Source organism: Aquarana catesbeiana, linkage group LG03 (assembly GCF_042186555.1).
Source record: "Aquarana catesbeiana isolate 2022-GZ linkage group LG03, ASM4218655v1, whole genome shotgun sequence".
Lineage (NCBI taxonomy): Eukaryota > Metazoa > Chordata > Amphibia > Anura > Ranidae > Aquarana > Aquarana catesbeiana.
Genome location: NC_133326.1, coordinates 672,203,612 through 672,221,473, shown reverse-complemented (window position 1 = coordinate 672,221,473; position 17,862 = coordinate 672,203,612). Strand labels below are relative to the sequence as shown.

The window sequence follows — 17,862 nt, the reverse complement described above, 5'->3', positions numbered from 1 at the left end:
TGGGGGGATGGGCTACTACTCACATGACAGCGATCACTGCTCCCGATGACAAGGACCAATGATCTCTGTCATGTCACATGTTATTTACAAAGGCATCTCCCCATTCTTCCGCTCTGTGACACGATCGCGGGCACCCCGCGGACATCTAGTCCGCGGGACCCGCGGTCACTGAGCACGCGGCGGGCGCATGCACCCACAATGCCGCATCTTAAAGGGGACGTATCTGTACTCCCTTTTGCCCGTGCCCGTGCCATTCTGCCGACGTATATCGTCATGCGGCGGTCGGGAAGGGGTTAAACGAAAATCGTACGATCTGGCATCATAAGAAAAAAAAAAAATTTTCGTGCATGTCCGATAGAATAATATCGGATGAACTGTCCTGATCGGCTCTCGAAAGCTCTGTACTAATGATCAGGTACGATCGCTTCGAAAGCGGTATTTTTCATACGATTTTCTGATCGTGCGTACCGGGCATTAGTGTCAGATTGCCCGCTGCACTATCGCAGTCCCAACATAAGTCGCTGATCACTGCCATTACTAGTATAAAACAAATAAGATAAAAAATCCAGTACGTATACAACCGTCTGTAGACGCTATAACTTTCACACAAACCAATCAATATACGCTTATTTATAGGGATTTTTTTTCCCTAAAGACATGTAGCAGAATACATTTTGGTCTAAATTTATGAAGAAATAAGATTTTTTTTTTACATTTTTTATTGGATATGTTTTATAGCAGAAAGTAAAAATCATTGTGTTTTTTTTTGTTGTTTGTTTTTTTTTCCCCAAATTTTTTTTTTTTTTTCATTTATATAATAAAAAATAAAAAGCCAATGGTGATCGAATACCACCAAAAGAAAGCTCTATTTGTATGAAAAATATAATTAAAATTTCATTTAGGTACAGCGTTGCATGACCGCACAATAACCAGTTAAATTAGCGCATTTACTAAATGGCAAATAATGTCCTGGTCTTGAAGGGGGGGAAAATCTTCTGAAGGTCACGTGGTTAAGTAAATATTGTAGTAGAAGTCTGCTGACCCTCTGACATCAACTTTCTGACCTGAGACCCGTATGCAGATAATTAGTTTTGACTTTTCTTTGGAATTCTCCTGCTCTGCACTCTTGTTTCGGGTCAGCGACTCAGAAAGTATTGAAGCCAGTGGTCAGCATGGCAGCCAGGCAACTTATTTTCAGACTTTGAGTAGTGGCAGCCTTCATAGATCTTTTATGGGATCAGATTTACTTAGACTTTGAAGATGGGTGGTAAGCTATGTGTCTTGTGTTCTAGGTGTGGATGATGAGCTGTGTCTTGTGTTCCAGGTATGGCAGTCTCGATGGGTGAGGGACACGTTATTGGGCAGCGTATCGGTTCCGTGTCCCGTCGGAGAGTCGAACCAGACCGCCGTGCTGAGACTGCAGAGGAAAGACGTGGGGTCGGCTGGATACATCATGGTGGAGAAATCGAGCAGCTCAGACCTGACTGCACTGTGACTTCTTCCTGCCTGCTGTCTGTCGGTTTCATTTGTGGTTGTCACCTCCTCCTCTCTCTATACATCTCCCCCTCTTTCCTGTCCCACATCACCTCCACTCTGCACATTCTGCACACTTCACAGAAGCTTCACCATGGTTAGGATGCTGGTTATAGTCATTCTTCTCCTCGGCGGAGTTTGTCCAGGTATGGACCATGTGATAGGTGGCGTGGGCGGCGGTGGGACAATGGCCAACCTGTGGCTAGAGTGATGTTTCTTAAAGTGAGAAAAAACTTTGATTTGTTTAGAGTGGGTTGGAAACTCGGCCAGTTTATTTTTTGCTTTCTGTGCCCCTGCTGGGAAGATTAACCTTCTCTATTGGTCACCAGGCTGGGAAATCCAATACTTGTTTGGATAATAACTGTGTAGGACCTTGGTACTCCACCTGCCACCCAGGGACCACATGCAGCCATTTAGCACTTGTTGTGTGGCCCTCAGGTTCCCTGCAGAGGGGCCGCTCAGTAAGTGCCAAGGGGCCGCACCAAATCACAAATCTCTTAAGGAAAGATATTCTTTAGACCTCCTTCTAGTGAATACATGGTCTTGTTTTATTTCTATTGCACTATTTAACTTTTTTCTGTTCATTTATTTTTTCTTTTCTTTTTCCTTTGCATCTGATCTGTTGTAATGGATCTTCCTAAAACATATGTCAGTACAAGTCATTTTTAAGGAAGCTGTTGTGATCACAATGTGTGCATTGATTTATAAAGGGGCTGTAATGGCTGTTATCTTTAGCAGCCTCCTATAACATATCTCATGCCAATGACTCCTTCTCCTAAAATTTGTAGTTTTTGACCATGTCCTGTAGTATGTCTGCAGTCTCTGACCATCTCCCATAGCATGTCTACAATATTTGATCATCTCCTGTAGTATGTTTGCAGTCTTTGACCATCTCCTGTAGCATATCTGTTGTCTCTGACCATCTCCTGTAGCATTTCTTCAGTTTCTGACCATCTACTATATAATGTCTGTAGTCTCTGACCTTCTACTATATAATGTCTGTAGTCTCTGACCATCTCTTCAAGCATGTTTGCAGTCTTTGACCATATCCTGTAGCATATCTGTTGTCCCTGACCATCTCCTGTAGCATGTCTGCAGTCTCTGACTGTCTCCGGTTGCATTTTTGCAGTCACTGACCATCTCTTGAAGCATGTTTGCTGTCCCTGACCATCTTGTGTTGTATTTCTGCAGCCCCTGGCCATCACCTGTAGCATGTCTGCAGTCTTTAACCATCTCCTGTAGAATGTTTGCAGTCTCTCACCATCTACTATATCATGTCTACGGTCTCTGACCACATCTTGTATCCTGTTTACAGTCTCTGACCATCTCTGGTAGCATGTCTATAGTCTCTGCCCATCTTTTGTTACATGTCTGCAGTTTCTGACCATCTCCTGTAGCATGCCCATAGTTAATAACCATCTTCTGTTGCATGTCCTCAGTCTCTGATCATCTCCTGTAGCACCTCTACATTCTCTAACAGTTTTCTGTGCCATTACAACAGCGTTAAATCTTATGTGCAGACCTTTGCTGATGTCAACAGCCCCCCGAGTCCTCCAGTATCTAGTATGAAAGTACCACTAGTCTAGAAGGATTTCCCCTCGTTCCCCTCTCCTTTCTTTTGGCACTGGAAGGACATCTTCCCAGTGGGGATACAGACAGAAAAAATAATCCTTCCCATTCCCCACTCTTATGAAAACGAAAACAAAAGGTTTTAGCTTTACGTTATCCCTATTAAAGATTTTACCCCTTTATAAACGCTGAACTTGACTAGGATTGCCTGAAATAGGTTACCTAAGATACCCCTTGACAGCGAAATGGGTACTGTCTTCTAATTGTGTATATATAGTTACAGGTAACTGATAATACTTCTGGATATCGGTTCTGTGGGTGGGATATTGTCTGTTACATTCTGAACAGTTATGATGAGATTAGTAATGGATGCAAAAGTACCCCTTGGTGTCCACCTTCCGTGGATGAGACCCAGTGGTCTGGGCCTGACCAGCCAAACTTTGTTGGGTTAGATGTCCTCCTATTACTCCTTATTTGTAGGTCTTGTCCAGTGTAATATATTCAGTTAAATCGGCCCACAAACTGTTCTATAGATGTTTACTCATCAATAAAAAGCATTTTGCATGTTACCATGAATGGCGGTGCCATTTATTTTAAATGGTACCCCAGCACATCGTTACAGTAGCATTGAACCCACACTGCAGCATGCCACAACAGGTGCTGCGTTAAATAAAAGGGATCTTGTTTGTGCCTTAACGTTCAATAACGCAGTGTGTTAACACATACATTTAAACATTTTTAAAATGTCCTTTTTAACTTTTTATATTGTTTGATCTAAGTTTTTTATTTTTTACAAACAAACATTTAACACAAAATGCTCCCTAGATACTGCTATCACCAAGCGTTATAGGTTTATCAGTTACCGGCCCTTTCAGAATGTCCTTCTCTAATGAAAGGGCTGTTCAAGGGTGTATAGAGGATGGAGGGGGATATGCAGCAGTGTGTGCAATTTGAACCTCAGTCACTAAGCTTTAAGAAACTAGATTTTCAGAAGAGTAGCTGAGATTAGCCTGGTAAACATGTGAAAAGGAGCCTAGAGCTCCTCCTGTAGAAGTCATTTAATATGAAATATCATATGCAATATATCATGCAAAAAAAGAAACAATATTTATAAATTATTTTATTTTTGTAGTCCTGAAAGTAATAACTAAATAAAGAAAATATATTTTATCAACACTAGTTATTTTCTTTTAATGTTTAATTTTCATTTTGTGTGTTACAATTTGGTGAGTAAAATTACGATATTCTTTGCCAAGCTGCCAAGGAAAAGTAGAGATTTACAGAGACAGCTACCTGTATTTCTGTATTTAATGATTCTCTTGCCATATTAGCACATGTTCCTTTAGTAGCCAAGGCAAAAAGTGCGCACTTCCCTCATGAACTGTGAACTACTTCAGCAGTATAGGTTAAAGGTCCTGCCCTTTTGGCACCCTTCTCTTTCTGAAGCATCTAAGATGTCCATTTTTGCACCCCCTTGGTGTTTACTTCTGCCTCCCCATGGTATCCCCTTCTGCCTCCCCCTCGGTGTTCACTTCTGGCTCCTTCTCAGTGCCCACTTCTGGCTCCCCTTGGTGTCCCCTTCCCCCTAACTCTGGGTTTCCATTCTGCCTCCTCCTTGGTGTCCACTTCTCCCTCCCCCTTGATGTCCACTTTTGGTTACTTCTCAGTGTCCACTTCTACGTCCCCTTGGTGCCACATCTGGCTCCTTCTCAGTGCTCACTTCTGCCTCCCCCTTGATGTCCGCTTCTGCATTCCTCCTCAGTATCCGCTTCTGCTTTCCTTCCCGGTGTCCGCTTCTGCTTTCCTTCCCTGTGACCGCTTCTGCTTTCCTTCCCGGTGTCCACTTCTGTTTCCTTCCCGGTGTCCGCTTCTGCTTTCCTTCCCGGTGTCCGCTTCTGCTTTCCTTCCCGGTGTCCGCTTCTGCTTTCCTTCCCGGTGTCCGCTTCTGCTTTCCTTCCCGGTGTCCGCTTCTGCTTTCCTTCCCGGTGTCCGCTTCTGCTTTCCTTCCCGGTGTCCGCTTCTGCTTTCCTTCCCGGTGTCCGCTTCTGCTTTCCTTCCCGGTGAACGCTTCTGCTTTCCTTCCCAGTGACCGCTTCTGCTTTCCTTCCCGGTGTCCGCTTCTGCTTTCCTTCCCGGTGTCCGCTTCTGCTTTCCTTCCCGGTGTCCGCTTCTGCTTTCCTTCCCGGTGTCCGCTTTTGCTCTCCTTCCCGGTGTCCGCTTCTGCTTTCCTTCCCGGTGTCCGCTTCTGCTTTCCTTCCCAGTGTCCGCTTCTGCTTTTCTTCCCGGTGTCCGCTTCTGCTTTCCTCCTTGGTGTCCTCTTCTGCCTTCCCCCTCTGTGGTTTTCTTCTGATCACCTTTATTGTTATTACAAGGGACGTACAACATCCCGTGTTATAGCATGGGCCATTAAAGGTCCTCTTTATGAAGAGATCTGGGGTCTGTTAGACCTCAAATCTCTCTTCTGGCCTCCAATGCTGCCAAGTAAGAAGGGATAGAAGTTATAGGTGCAATGGTTTGGTCACTATACCTAATCTGCTATGAACAATGTTCATGAAAGTATAATATGTGAGTCCATAAGAAGTCTATGCAGATCCAACACTAGGGCAAACTGTAACAGACTCTAAATACGTGAAGGACAAAAACAAAAGGAGAGGAGTGTTTCTAAGTGCATCAGAACATGTAAATGCGTTAATTATCCCAATAGAGGGCTACTCACAATTTAACAGTTAAAACAGGCACATCATATATTGTAGGTCCACAATGCCAGGAACAGCCCAGCCACCGCAGCTGCCTGGGACATGCGGGTGGCGGGTGTCACCCAGGTGCGGCCTGCACCCACCTAGCGATGCCACCGTCTGCCCCAAGGTGACGTCACGTCAGGTATCGGTCTTGGGTATCAGAGCATTTTCGAGAGTACCGGTACTCGTGAAAATGCTTAGTATCGATATTGATACTGGTATCGGTATTGGTGCAACCCTAGTCACTAGGAATTTGGCCATAAAAAAAAAATCTTGCTTGCTAATGCTAGGTGTGCTTTAAAGACATTCTGCTTTTTTTTACTTTGTTCATTTAAGGCAATTTCTGTACAAACTTTTTTAGATTTACTAATAACTATGCAGTGTATGGCACTACCCGTTCATTTTGTATCCAATCAGGCTCTCACACTGCATAGATTTGGTAAATCTAAAGGAAATGATATAATCGGATTGTAATCTGTGTGGTCAGCATCACAAGGCTATACTCGAGCCCTGACAATTATTGTACTGATCAGTAGAGTGCTGACATATTCCACATTGTTTTACCGAGAACTGTGAATGCTTCATATTTGTTTCTGCCCCAAGGAGTTTACAGTCTAAAGTCCTACCTCTGTGCTACACATACACTATATTGTCAAAAGTATTGGGACGTCTGCCTTCACACGCACATGAACTTTAATGGCATCCCAGTCTTCATCCGTAGGGTTCAATATTGAGTTGGCCCACCCTTTGCAGCTATAACAGCTTCAACTCTTCTGGGAAGACTGTCCACAAGGTTTAGGAGTGTGTCTATGGGAACGTTTGATTGTGGACGAGAAGGCCTGGCTCGCTCAAATTCTTCCCAAAGGTGTTCTATCGGGTTGAGGTCTGGCCAGTCAAGTTCCTCCACCCCAAAACTCGCTCATCCATGTCTTTATGGACCTTGACATTTTTGAGTATAGCCTCAGATATTGTGTCCTACAATTAAGGTATAAAAAGTACCATCATCCAAAATTTATATAGAGGTGAAGGGGAGGAAAGAGGGTGCGGACAGTTGCTGAGGTTGTGTGAGAGGACAGCCTCAGCAACTGTCCGCACCCTCTTTCCTCCCCTTCACCTCTTTATGGACCTTGCTTTGTGGACTGGTCCAAATCATTGGTGGAGGGGGATTATGGTGTGTGGCTGTTTTTCAGGGGTTGGGCTTGGCCCCTTAGTTCCAGTGAAGGGAACTCTTAAGGCGTCAGCATACCAAGACATTTTGGACAATTTCATGCTCCCAACTTTGTAGGAACAGTTTGGGGATGGCTCCTTCCTCTTCCAACATGACTGCGCACCAGGGCACAAAGCAAGGTCCATAAAGACACGGATGAGCGAGTTTGGGGTGGAGGAACTTTACTGGCCTGCACAGAGCCCTGACCTCAACCCGATAGAACATCTTTGCCATGAACTAAGTGTAATTTCTGTCTGTTGCTTCGTTCCTCTGCTATCAGTATGAGTCACTTCTGACAAGTTTTTCTGACACCAAGAGAAAAATAGTGACAGGGAGGGCACAGCCTGTGATTGACAACCTCAGCTCTGTTCCTGTGTGCTAGGGGGTGTTGCTTTCCTCCAATCAGCTCTCAGAACTCTCCTCACTAATGTAACTTCATCTCCCCGCCCCCCAGCTGTTCAAAGCTTAGAGATCCTGTGTAAATTCTACACTTTGAATGGATGTAGGGGACAGACAGCTGTAGATAAGAATGGTTACTCTCATCCTCCTCCAAAACCCCAAATTCAAATCATTAGATGTGGTGGCTGTATTAGTTTTCTTTTTTTAGGCATTTTTTTCCCCTCTGTTTTCCCCTGGTGATCTGGCTAGTAACACACCTCCTGTATTAGAGTGTCCCCACTCTGGATGAAGGAGCACAGGGGGCACGGCAGATAGCAGGGTTGTCTTTCTGGGAGGAGAGGAGTGTTTGATGTATTAGCAAATTTAGATACAATAACAAATTAAATGCAAAACTCCAACCACTACTTAATTACACAGTTACAGCAAACAGGTTGTTTTTTTTTCCTTTTTGGATAAAGGTTTTACATGAATAAATAAAAGCTGACCATTTTAATCACCCCTGCCAGCAGTGGTAAATGGATTGTCTCATCCATGTAAACTGATATACAATATTCTACTGGAGAGCATGTGCTTTTGCAGAACAACAGATCTACTGGTTGGTTCACCAGATAAAAAGTAGGGGAAAGGAAGTCTAAAAAGTGAAACTAATACAACCATCTAAGAAATGGTAACCTGCAATACAATAAATGATAGCTTTTATATTTAACCACTTCAGCCCCAGAAGGTTTTACCCCCTTCCTGACCAGAGCACTTTTTACAATTTGGCACTGCATCACTTTTATTGCTAATTGCGCGGTCATGCAATGTTGTACCCAAACGAAATTTGCGTCCTTTTTTCCCCACAAATAGAGCTTTCTTTTGATGGTATTTGATCACCTCTGCGGTTTTTATTTTTTGCACTATAAATGGAAAAAGACGAAAATTTAGAAAAAAATTATATTTTCTACTTTATGTAATAAAAAAATCCAATAAACTCAATTTTAGTCATACATTTAGGCCAAAATGTATTCAGCCACATGTCTTTGGTAAAAAAAAAAAGTCAATAAGCGTATATTTATTGGTTTGCGCAAAAGTTAAAGCGTCTACAAACTAGGGTACATTTTCTGGAATTTACGCAGCTTTTAGTTTATGACTGCCTATGTCATTTCTTGAGGTGCTAAAATGGCAGGGCAGTACAAACCCCCCCCCAAATGACCCCCTTTTGGAAAGTAGACACCCCAAGGAAATTTCTGAGAGGCATGCTGAGCCCATTGAATATTTTATGTTTTTGTCCCAAGTGATTGAATAATGAAAAAAAATATATATATTTTACAAAAAGTTGTCACTAAATGATATATTGCTCACACAGGCCATGGTTATATGTGAAATTACACCCCAAAATACATTTTGCTGCTCTCATTTGTTTTTGAAAATGAAGAAAGAAAGGAAAAATGTATTTTTGTTTTCTTTTTTCAATTTTCAAAACTTAGTGACAAAAAGCAAGATCTGCAAAATACTCACTATACCTCTCAGCAAATAGCTTGGGGTGTCTACTTTCCAAAATGGGGTAATTTGGGGGGGGGGGGGATTTGTGCCATCTGGGCATTCCATGGCTTCCGAAACTGTGATAGGCAGTGAAGAGTGAAATCAAAAATTTACGCCCTTAGAAAGTCTGAAGGTGGTGTTTGGTTTTCGGGGTCCCGTACGCGGCTAGGCTCCCAAAAAGTCTGACACATGTGGTATCCCCGTACTCAAGAGAAGCAACAGAATGTATTTTGGATTTGTGTAATTTCACATATTCCCATGGCATGTTTGAGCAATATATCATTTAGTGACAACTTTGTGCAAAAAAAAAATATATTTTTTTTCATTATTCAATCACTTGGGACAAAAACATAAAATATTCAATGGGCTCAGCATGCCTCTCAGAAATTTCCTTGGGGTGTCTACTTTCCAAAAGTGGGTCATTGGGGGGGGGGAGGGTTGTACTGCCCTGCCATTTTAGTACCTCAAGAAATTAGATAGGCAGTCATAAACTAAAAGCTGCGTAAATTCCAGAAAATGTACCCTAGTTTGTAGACGCTATAACTTTTGCGCAAACCAATAAATATACGCTTATTGACTTTTTTTTTTACCAAAGACATGTGGCCGAATACATTTTGGCCTAAATGTATGACTAAAATTGAGTTTATTGGATTTTTTTTATAACATAAAAAAAAGTGTCTTTTTCCCGCAACTTGTGTCACAATATAAAATATTCCATGAACTCGACATGCCTCTCAGCAAATAGCTTGGGGTGTCTACTTTCCAAAATGGGGTCATTTGGGGGGGTTTTGAACTGTCCTGGCATTTTATGCACAACATTTAGAAGCTTATGTCACACATCACCCACTCTTCTCACCACTTGAAGACAAAGTCCTTTCTGACACTTTTGTTTACATGAAAAAATATTTTTTTTTTTGCAAGAAAATTACTTTGAACCCCCAAACATTATATATTTTTTTAAAGCAGAGGCCCTAAAGATTAGAATGGTGCGTGTTTCATTTTTTTCACACAGTATTTGTGCAGCGATTTTTCAAACGCATTTTTTGTGAAAAAACACACTTTTTTAATGCACTAAAACACACTACATTGCCCAAATGTTTGATGAAATAAAAAAGATGATCTTAGGCTGAGGGCATGGATACCAAACACGACATGCTTTAAAATTGCGCACAAGCGTGCAGTGGCGATGAACTACATTTTTTTTTTTTTTTTAAAAGCCTTTACAGGTTACCGCTTTAGCTTTACAGAGGACGTCTACTGCTAAAATTCCTGCCCTCGATCTGACCTTTGCGGGGATACCTCACATGCATGGTGCAATTGCTTTTTACATTTGACACCAGACTGACGCTTGCGTTCGCCTTTGCGCGAGAGCAGGGGGGACAGGGGTGCTTTTTTTATTTTTTTCTTTCTTTTTTTTTTTTTGCTTTTTTATCTTATTTTTAAACTGTTCCTTTCATTTTTTTTATCATTTTTATTGTTATCTCAGGGAATGTAAATGTTCCCTATGATAGCAATAGGTAGTGACAGGTACTATTTTTTGAAAAAAAATGTTGTTATTAGACCCTAGATCTCTCCTCTGCCCTCAAAGCATCTGACCACACCAAGATCGGTGTGATAAAATGCTTTCCCAATTTCCCATTGGCGCTGTTTACATCCGGCGAAATCTAAGTCATGAAATGCTCATAGCTTCCGGTTTCTTAGGCCATAGAGATAATTGGAGCCATTCTGGTCTCTGATCAGCTCTATGGTCAGCTGGCCGAATCACCGGCTGCATTCTCGGGTTCCCTGTTGTGAGAGGAGAGCCAGAGAAAACCATGGAAGTCAGTGGGGGGGAGGGAAATTCACTCCCACTGCTTGAAAAAGCAGTCTAGAGGCTAATTACCTGCTAGGATTGCTTTTACATGAAAGCCGACCACTGGCTGAAAATAATGATACCAAGTTGATACCTAAACCTGCAGGCATCATTCTGGTATAACCACTCAAGCATGTTGCTGGTCCTTGTTGGGCATATATTGTATTTTTTTTTTCATGCAGCCTGTGGGCTGAACGAAAAAAAGAGATTGACCATTAGAATACCTCCCTTCATCCACCCACTTCTAATGATGGACATACATGCACCATTTATATATGCCGAAGCATGGGGACATCCGCCCCAAAAGTTAGGAGCAAATCGCTCCTCCGCCCCTGCTGCCCCCATGCTTCGGCATATATGCTCTTTTTTTTAACTGTGGTGGTGAAATCACCTCCGACAGCGCTGGAGTCACAGCTTTATGTATCGTGGGAGCAAACGCTGTTGCTGTCAAGATAAATAAATCCGCGCTGTAGCTGAATGGCGTACCTGAAAACAAAAAAATGGTTAACAATAAAACACAGTAAACAGTAAAATATAAAAAAATTACATACCTACAAAGCAAACATGATAAAACATAATAACAATAAAGAATGCAGTAAAAAAGAGCAGAACAATAGAGAGAGAACAATAAAACGACAACTATTTTTGGTTTTATTTTATATTTTTTTGTGTATTTTTTTTTTACATTTTTTTTGTAACTGTAACTTTTGTAACTATAACTGGTTCCAGGTTTGGGTCTCTCAAAATGCGATGGCATCTTGGGAGACCCTGTGAAAGTGTGTCCTAGTCTGTGCAATGCTGTACCCTACGCTAAAACTCAACTAGTGTATGGTAGCGTTCAAAACATTCACCAATGCAAAGACCAGGATTGTCAGGACAGGAGGGACAATAATAGCGGGTGTCACGCCTATATCCGCGCTTTCTACAGATACAACATCTTTTTTGGGGGGCTCGTTGGGTAGGGGTACACGGGAGGACATAAGAAAAATGCCTTTCATGCAGCCGGCTTACTGCATTTGGTTGGGGAAGGTGAGGTGGAGCACCGTCTGGAAACAGAAGGGCTCTGACGATCTCTTCCTGGAATTTAAGGAAGGATCCAGTCCGTCCTGAAGCTCTGTATAGCACATGAGCGTTCAGCAAAGCCAATTGAAATAAGTATACAGACACTTTTTTGTACCAGCGTCTGGCCTTACGGGCAACTAGGTACGGCGCCAACAACTGGTCGTTGAGGTCCACCCCTCCCATATTAAGGTTGTATTCGTGGACACAGAGGGGTTTCTCCACAACACCAGTCGCCGTAGTAATTTGGACCGTCGTGTCTGCATGAAGGGAGGTAAGAACAAAAACATTCTTATTGTCCCTCCACTTCATAGCGAGCAAATTATTACACTGGAAGCAGGCTCTCTCCCCCAGCCTAAGACGGGAATCTACAAGCCACTGGGGAAAGCCCAGGCGATTAGGTCGCACAGTGCCACATGCTCCAATCTGATGATCAAAAAGGTGACTAAAAAGTGGCACGCTTGTGTAATAATTGTCCATGTACAAAGGGTACCCCTTTCCGAATAAGGGTGACACCAAGTCCCACACAATCTTGCCAGCGCTTCCTATGTAGTCAGGGCAGTTTGTTGGCTCTACGTGACTATCTTTGCCCTCGTAAACCATAAAACTATATGTATAGCCTGTGGCCCTGTCACAGAGCTTATACATCTTGACCCCGTATCTGGCACGCTTGCTGAGAGGGTACTGTTTAAATGACAAGCGGCCAGAAAACTTAATCAGGGACTCATCAACGCAGACAACTTGATGGGGAGTAAACAAGTCTGCAAAACGTTGGTTAAAGTGGTTTTTGAGGAGCCAAATTTTGTAGAGCCGATCGTATCCAGGGTCTCCACAAGGACAACAGAGTTCATTGTTGTTGAAGTGCATGAACCGCAAAATCTGCTCGTATCGTGCCCTGGTCATGGAAGCAGAGAACAAGGGCATATGGTGAATTGGGTCAGTGGACCAAAATGACCGCAACTCACTCTTATTGGTTATGCCCATGAGGAGGGAAAGGCCCAGAAAGATCTTAAATTCGGAGACCGTAATTGGTTTCCAATCTCTGGCAAGGGAGGACTGGGGAATAGTGGCGATGTGTTGACCAGCGTACAAATTGCTTTTGTCCACAATAGATCTATAGAGAATAAAAATCAAGTGACGTAAAATCAACTGTTTCAACATGAATGCCGGGTTGGCCAGTGAATGGGGCAAGTATGGGTGCTGCAGAAGTGGTGGGTTCCCAATTAGGATTGGCGAATGCAGCAGGAAGGGCACTATGGGCACGACGGGCCTGTGTTTGTCTTCTTGGTGGCAGCGGGACACTACTTGTGCTTGCCACCTCACCAGCTTGAACTGCACTTATGGGACTCGCCACATCACCAAGTGTTACTGCAGTGCTGGATGTACGACCAGGGTGTACTAGGCCGCTGGTGCTTGCCAGTTCACCAGAAGGAATAGCGGCGCTAGTACTGCTCTGCTCCATACAAGAGCACTGCGATTCTTGCACCTCAACAGCAAAAGAAGAAGATTGGGGTCTGGTACGCCTGACCTTGGCAGGGACCACAACTCCGTCGTCAGAGCTATCTGTCATGGAGCCGCTGTCCTCTATAGGATTGTATTCTGAGCCTGAATCTGACAGATGAGTGACTTCCTCTTCACTATCTGTCATGCTCAGAAACGTGTACCTTCGATTTGCCATTTTGGGCTCTAAATTTAGTGGTACACTAGTGAGACTCACAGGCAAAAAAGCTCCTGACTGTTAGTGACTGATTCAAAACGCTACCAAAAAAACTGTTAGTGATCGCAGGGATCAGGCCTGACTCTGCGAATGCGGCAGTTATGTGTTTTGTAAGTGACAGTGATCGATCAATACTGCACTGGACTGGGCGGAGGGGCAAAACGCAGGTGCTAGCAGGTATCTGGGCTGATCCCACTAACACTGCATTTTTGGGAACCCTAAACTGCTGGGGACGCTAGTATAGATCTGATCAGATCAGATATTGATCCGTTCAGATACTATACCACTAAGAGAGGTGTATGCTGCGTGCATGCAGGGGCGGAACTACCACCATAGCGACCCATGCGGGCGTTTTGGGGTCCGCAGCCAAGTGGGGCCCGGTGAGGATGAGAGCACTGCCTGCACAGTCTCCCAGCCAGGGAAAGAGAGAGGAGAGGAAGAAGCAAGCTGTCCATGTCAGCAGAGAGCTGAATTGCCCGATGTAAGAGCTTTCATTAGAACTTCCAGCGTTCCCGGGGCTCACGTCACATAGCTCCACCTCTTGGCCCGGTGCCTTTGATAGACAGAATGCCGATCCAATGCGGGACATGTGACGTCATCAAAGGCATCGGGCCAAGAGGTGGGGCTCTGTGACGATGAGCCCCGGGAAGACAGGAAATTCAAATGAAAGCTATTACAGCAGGCAATCCTGCTCTCTGCTGATCCGGGTGGCTTGCCTCTTCCTCTGCACAGGTGAGGCTGTATGGGGCACAGGCAGACCAGGCTGTATTGGGCACAGGCAATGCTGCATTGGGCACAGGTCACGTTGTATGGGGCACAGGTCACGCTGTATGGGGCACAGGTCACGCTGCATTGGGCACAGGTCACGCTGTATTGGGCACAGGTCATGCTGCATTGGGCACAGGCATGCTGCATTGGGCACAGGTCACGCTGTATGGGGCACAGGTCATGCTACATTGGGCACAGGTCACGCTGCATTGGGCACAGGTCACGCTGTATGGGGCACAGGTCACGCTGCATTGGGCACAGGTCACGCTGTATTGGGCACAGGTCAAGCTGTATGGGGCACAGGTCACGCTGCATTGGGCACAGGTCATGCTGTATGGGGCACAGGGTCACGCTGTTTGGGGCACAGGTCATGCTGCATTGGGCACAGGTCACGCTGTATGGGGCACAGGTCACGCTGTTTGGGGCACAGGTCATGCTGCATTGGGCACAGGTCACACTGCATTGGGCACAGGTCACGCTGCATGTGGCACAGGTCACGCTATATGTGGCACAGGTCACGCTGCATTGACACTAGGGCAGCTGTGGGGGGGCTGTTTGCAGGGGGGCCCCATACAAAATTTTGCTATGGGGCCCTGCTATTTCTAGTTACACCCCTACGTGCATGTTATCGGTACTGGCGCTAACCTGACGCTGCCTGGGGCGACGCAGACCCTATCTGATCCTAAAACCTGATCAGGGGGGGTTAAACCTTTATTCGGTAATAAACGGTGGGTGCCCTGAAACTATAAAAAACAAACTAACTAACCAGTGTCACCCGTAATAGTTTTACGGTGATCACCGGTGAAAGGGTTAACTAGGGGGCAATCAAGGGGTTAAAACCTTTACTAGGTAGTATATGGGGGTTTCTGACGCTATAAAACGCTAACGGCAAACCTAAATACTTACCTGCCTAACTAGCGTTACCTGTGACACTAATACAGCGATCAGAAAAACGATCGCTTAGTGACACCGGCGACGGGGGGTGATCAAGTGGTTAAAACTTTATTAGGGGGGTACCCTAGACCTAAAGGGGGCTAACACTAACTGCCCTAAAACTTATAACTGTCACAAAATGACACCAATGCAATAATCAGAAAAAAAAAACTGCTATTGGTGTCATTGTGACAGGGGGTACAGGGGGGTGATCGGGGGGTGATCGAGGGGTGATGGGGGGTGAAAAGTGTGCCTAGTGTGTTCTACTGTTAGTGTGGTGTTGGTGCAAACTTACTTGATGTCTTCTCTCCTCGGAAGCCGGAACGAAAAGGCTTCACGAGGAGCGATGACATCACTTCCCCTGCCGCTGTTTACATTATAGCAGCAGAGGAAGATTCTCATTCGCCAGTAGCGATTGTGAGGGGTTGGCCATGAATCAGTCGCCTTCCCCTCACCTCGGATCGCTCCTGACAGTAATCCGACCGCCGCAGGCACCGGGGGGGGGGGGGGTTCGATCAGACCCCCCGCCCGCGGGCAGGCAGGGACGTACAGGTAAGCCCTTATGCCTGCCCGTGCCATTGTGCCGACGTACATCGGCGTGCGGTGGTCTGGGTCAGAAACTGGTTGATACTGCTTAAGGTTCCGTTCACACCATGCCGGTGCGACAGAGTGGGCACATTTTCATGCATTCCCAATTGTCATGTATAGGACAGCCCATTCATTTCAATGCAACATGCAAAAGAAGTCCCTGATCCTTTTATCAAATCAAGTCACACCCAAACGCATGGTGCCGCTGCACGCACGAAAACGCTAACATTAGAAGCAATAGTTTTTACTTTCTGCCATAAAAAACATCCAATAAAAATATATAGAAAAAAACAAATTTCTTCATCAGTTTAGGCCAGTATTTAATAAACAAGGATTCTGCGCTTAGGAGTGATGTGAACTGCTGCCTCCCTAAAACAAACTAAAATCTAGAATATTAAAATCAAAGAAAAGGAAATGGCGCTGTTCTATGAAACCAAACTATAATGAATGTAAAACTCACATGAGTGGTGAAATAGGGGTGATAAAGATTAAAATGTGATAAGCAGGGCCATCTTTATAATTGATTGGACCCTGGGCAAAAATTTTCTTGGGGCCCCTCCCCCCCCATGCAATTTCACTCTCCACCTGCTCTGAGACATACAATAAATAGCAGCTAGACTTAAAATCAGTTTACTGTATCAGATCAGGCAGCAATTGTGATTGGTTGCCAGCAGTTACAGCATATCATTACTGCTTACTGACTGGTTGCTAGAGGTTACAGCACACATTACGGCTCACTGATTAGTTGCTAGAGGTTACAGCACATCATCTCCTCACTGCAGGGGGGCATGATATACATATGAATACCTCCTGTATTTACATATCAATGCCGCCGGCCGCAGCTATTTACTTAGTAATGCCGCCGCTATTTACATATGAATGCCGGTTATTTACATGTAAACACAGGGTCTGCAGGTGAGTCATCCGTACACAACAATAGGGCAGAGCTGGGCAGCATTAGTACCAGCACTTCACACTGAGATATCGGGACACAGCACAGGACTAAAACTTCAAGGGACAAGGGAATTTAAACCAGGATAGTTGGCAAGTATGAGGCAGCTGCTTTGGGCCCCACAACAATGACAGGGCCCAGGGCAGCTGCCCCTTTTGCCCTGCCTTAAAGACAGCCCTGGTGATAAGGGGAATAACTTCCCAAACACGGGTGAGAAGCTGTGTAGACTGTATGAGAAAAGCCTTGTGGAGGCTAATATAGTATGTCCAGCAAAAAACTGTAAAAAATTATATATATATTACAAAATATATATGGTAATGAAAAAGAACTATAAGTGCATAACCCAATTAATGTGCAAAGAACATATTAAAATGCAAAAGACATATTAGTATAAATCAAGAAGTCCAATAATTATGCAATAAACATAAATTAATGTCCATATAGAAAATATAAAAATAAAAATAAATTCCCAAAATGACTGGTGCAAACTCAAAAAGTATAATTAAAAAATATTGGTGACAGTCTGTTTTGGATTCCAGTGCTAGAAATATATAGGTGACTTTTCCGTGCTCCCCTCTCGTATTTGCACTCACCAGAGCGCCTTACCCCTGCAGGGGTGAAAGACGTTTGTTTGGGATATACTCCTATCCCTGGTGGCTCAATCCCGGGGTGTATCCTCCTCCACTGCCTGATGTAAACGATTGGGTCTCCACCTGGAATCCTGGTCCCTCCTGGGGTGAGTGACGTATCGTGGGGTATGGGCAGACTATTAGTGATCCACTAATAATGTCCTCCTCTCTCCACTGCGAGCTGGGGGTATTCAGGCATCCACATGTAATTTATCAAAAAGACCCTTATAGCGTACCACCATAAAAAATGAGTATTTTATTATAAAAATATAAAGACAATATAGCCTATTTAAAAAAGGTGGGGAGCTCCATTGCTCCAAATGTCATACAATTGATAAACAAGACACTTTCGGGGTCTGAACAGCGTGCGTTCCACAGACCGCGCCGACAGAAA

General features: G+C 44.3%; 2 protein-coding genes across 2 annotated transcripts in view; both read left to right on the top strand.

The window, feature by feature from the left end:
* LOC141133471 (calpain-5-like) overlaps positions 1-4,272 on the top strand; it is a 46,761-nt gene extending 42,489 nt beyond the window's left edge. The window contains exon 12 of the mRNA XM_073622859.1: positions 1,325-4,272. Coding sequence (XP_073478960.1) covers positions 1,325-1,495 — 171 coding nt within the window. The 3' untranslated portion in view covers positions 1,496-4,272. The remainder of the gene's footprint in view (positions 1-1,324) is intronic.
* Positions 1,604-17,862, top strand: part of LOC141133472 (uncharacterized) — a 53,706-nt gene continuing 37,447 nt past the window's right edge. Inside the window, exon 1 of the mRNA XM_073622861.1 lies at positions 1,604-1,679. Within this exon, the coding sequence (XP_073478962.1) occupies positions 1,628-1,679 (52 nt within the window). The 5' untranslated portion in view covers positions 1,604-1,627. The remainder of the gene's footprint in view (positions 1,680-17,862) is intronic.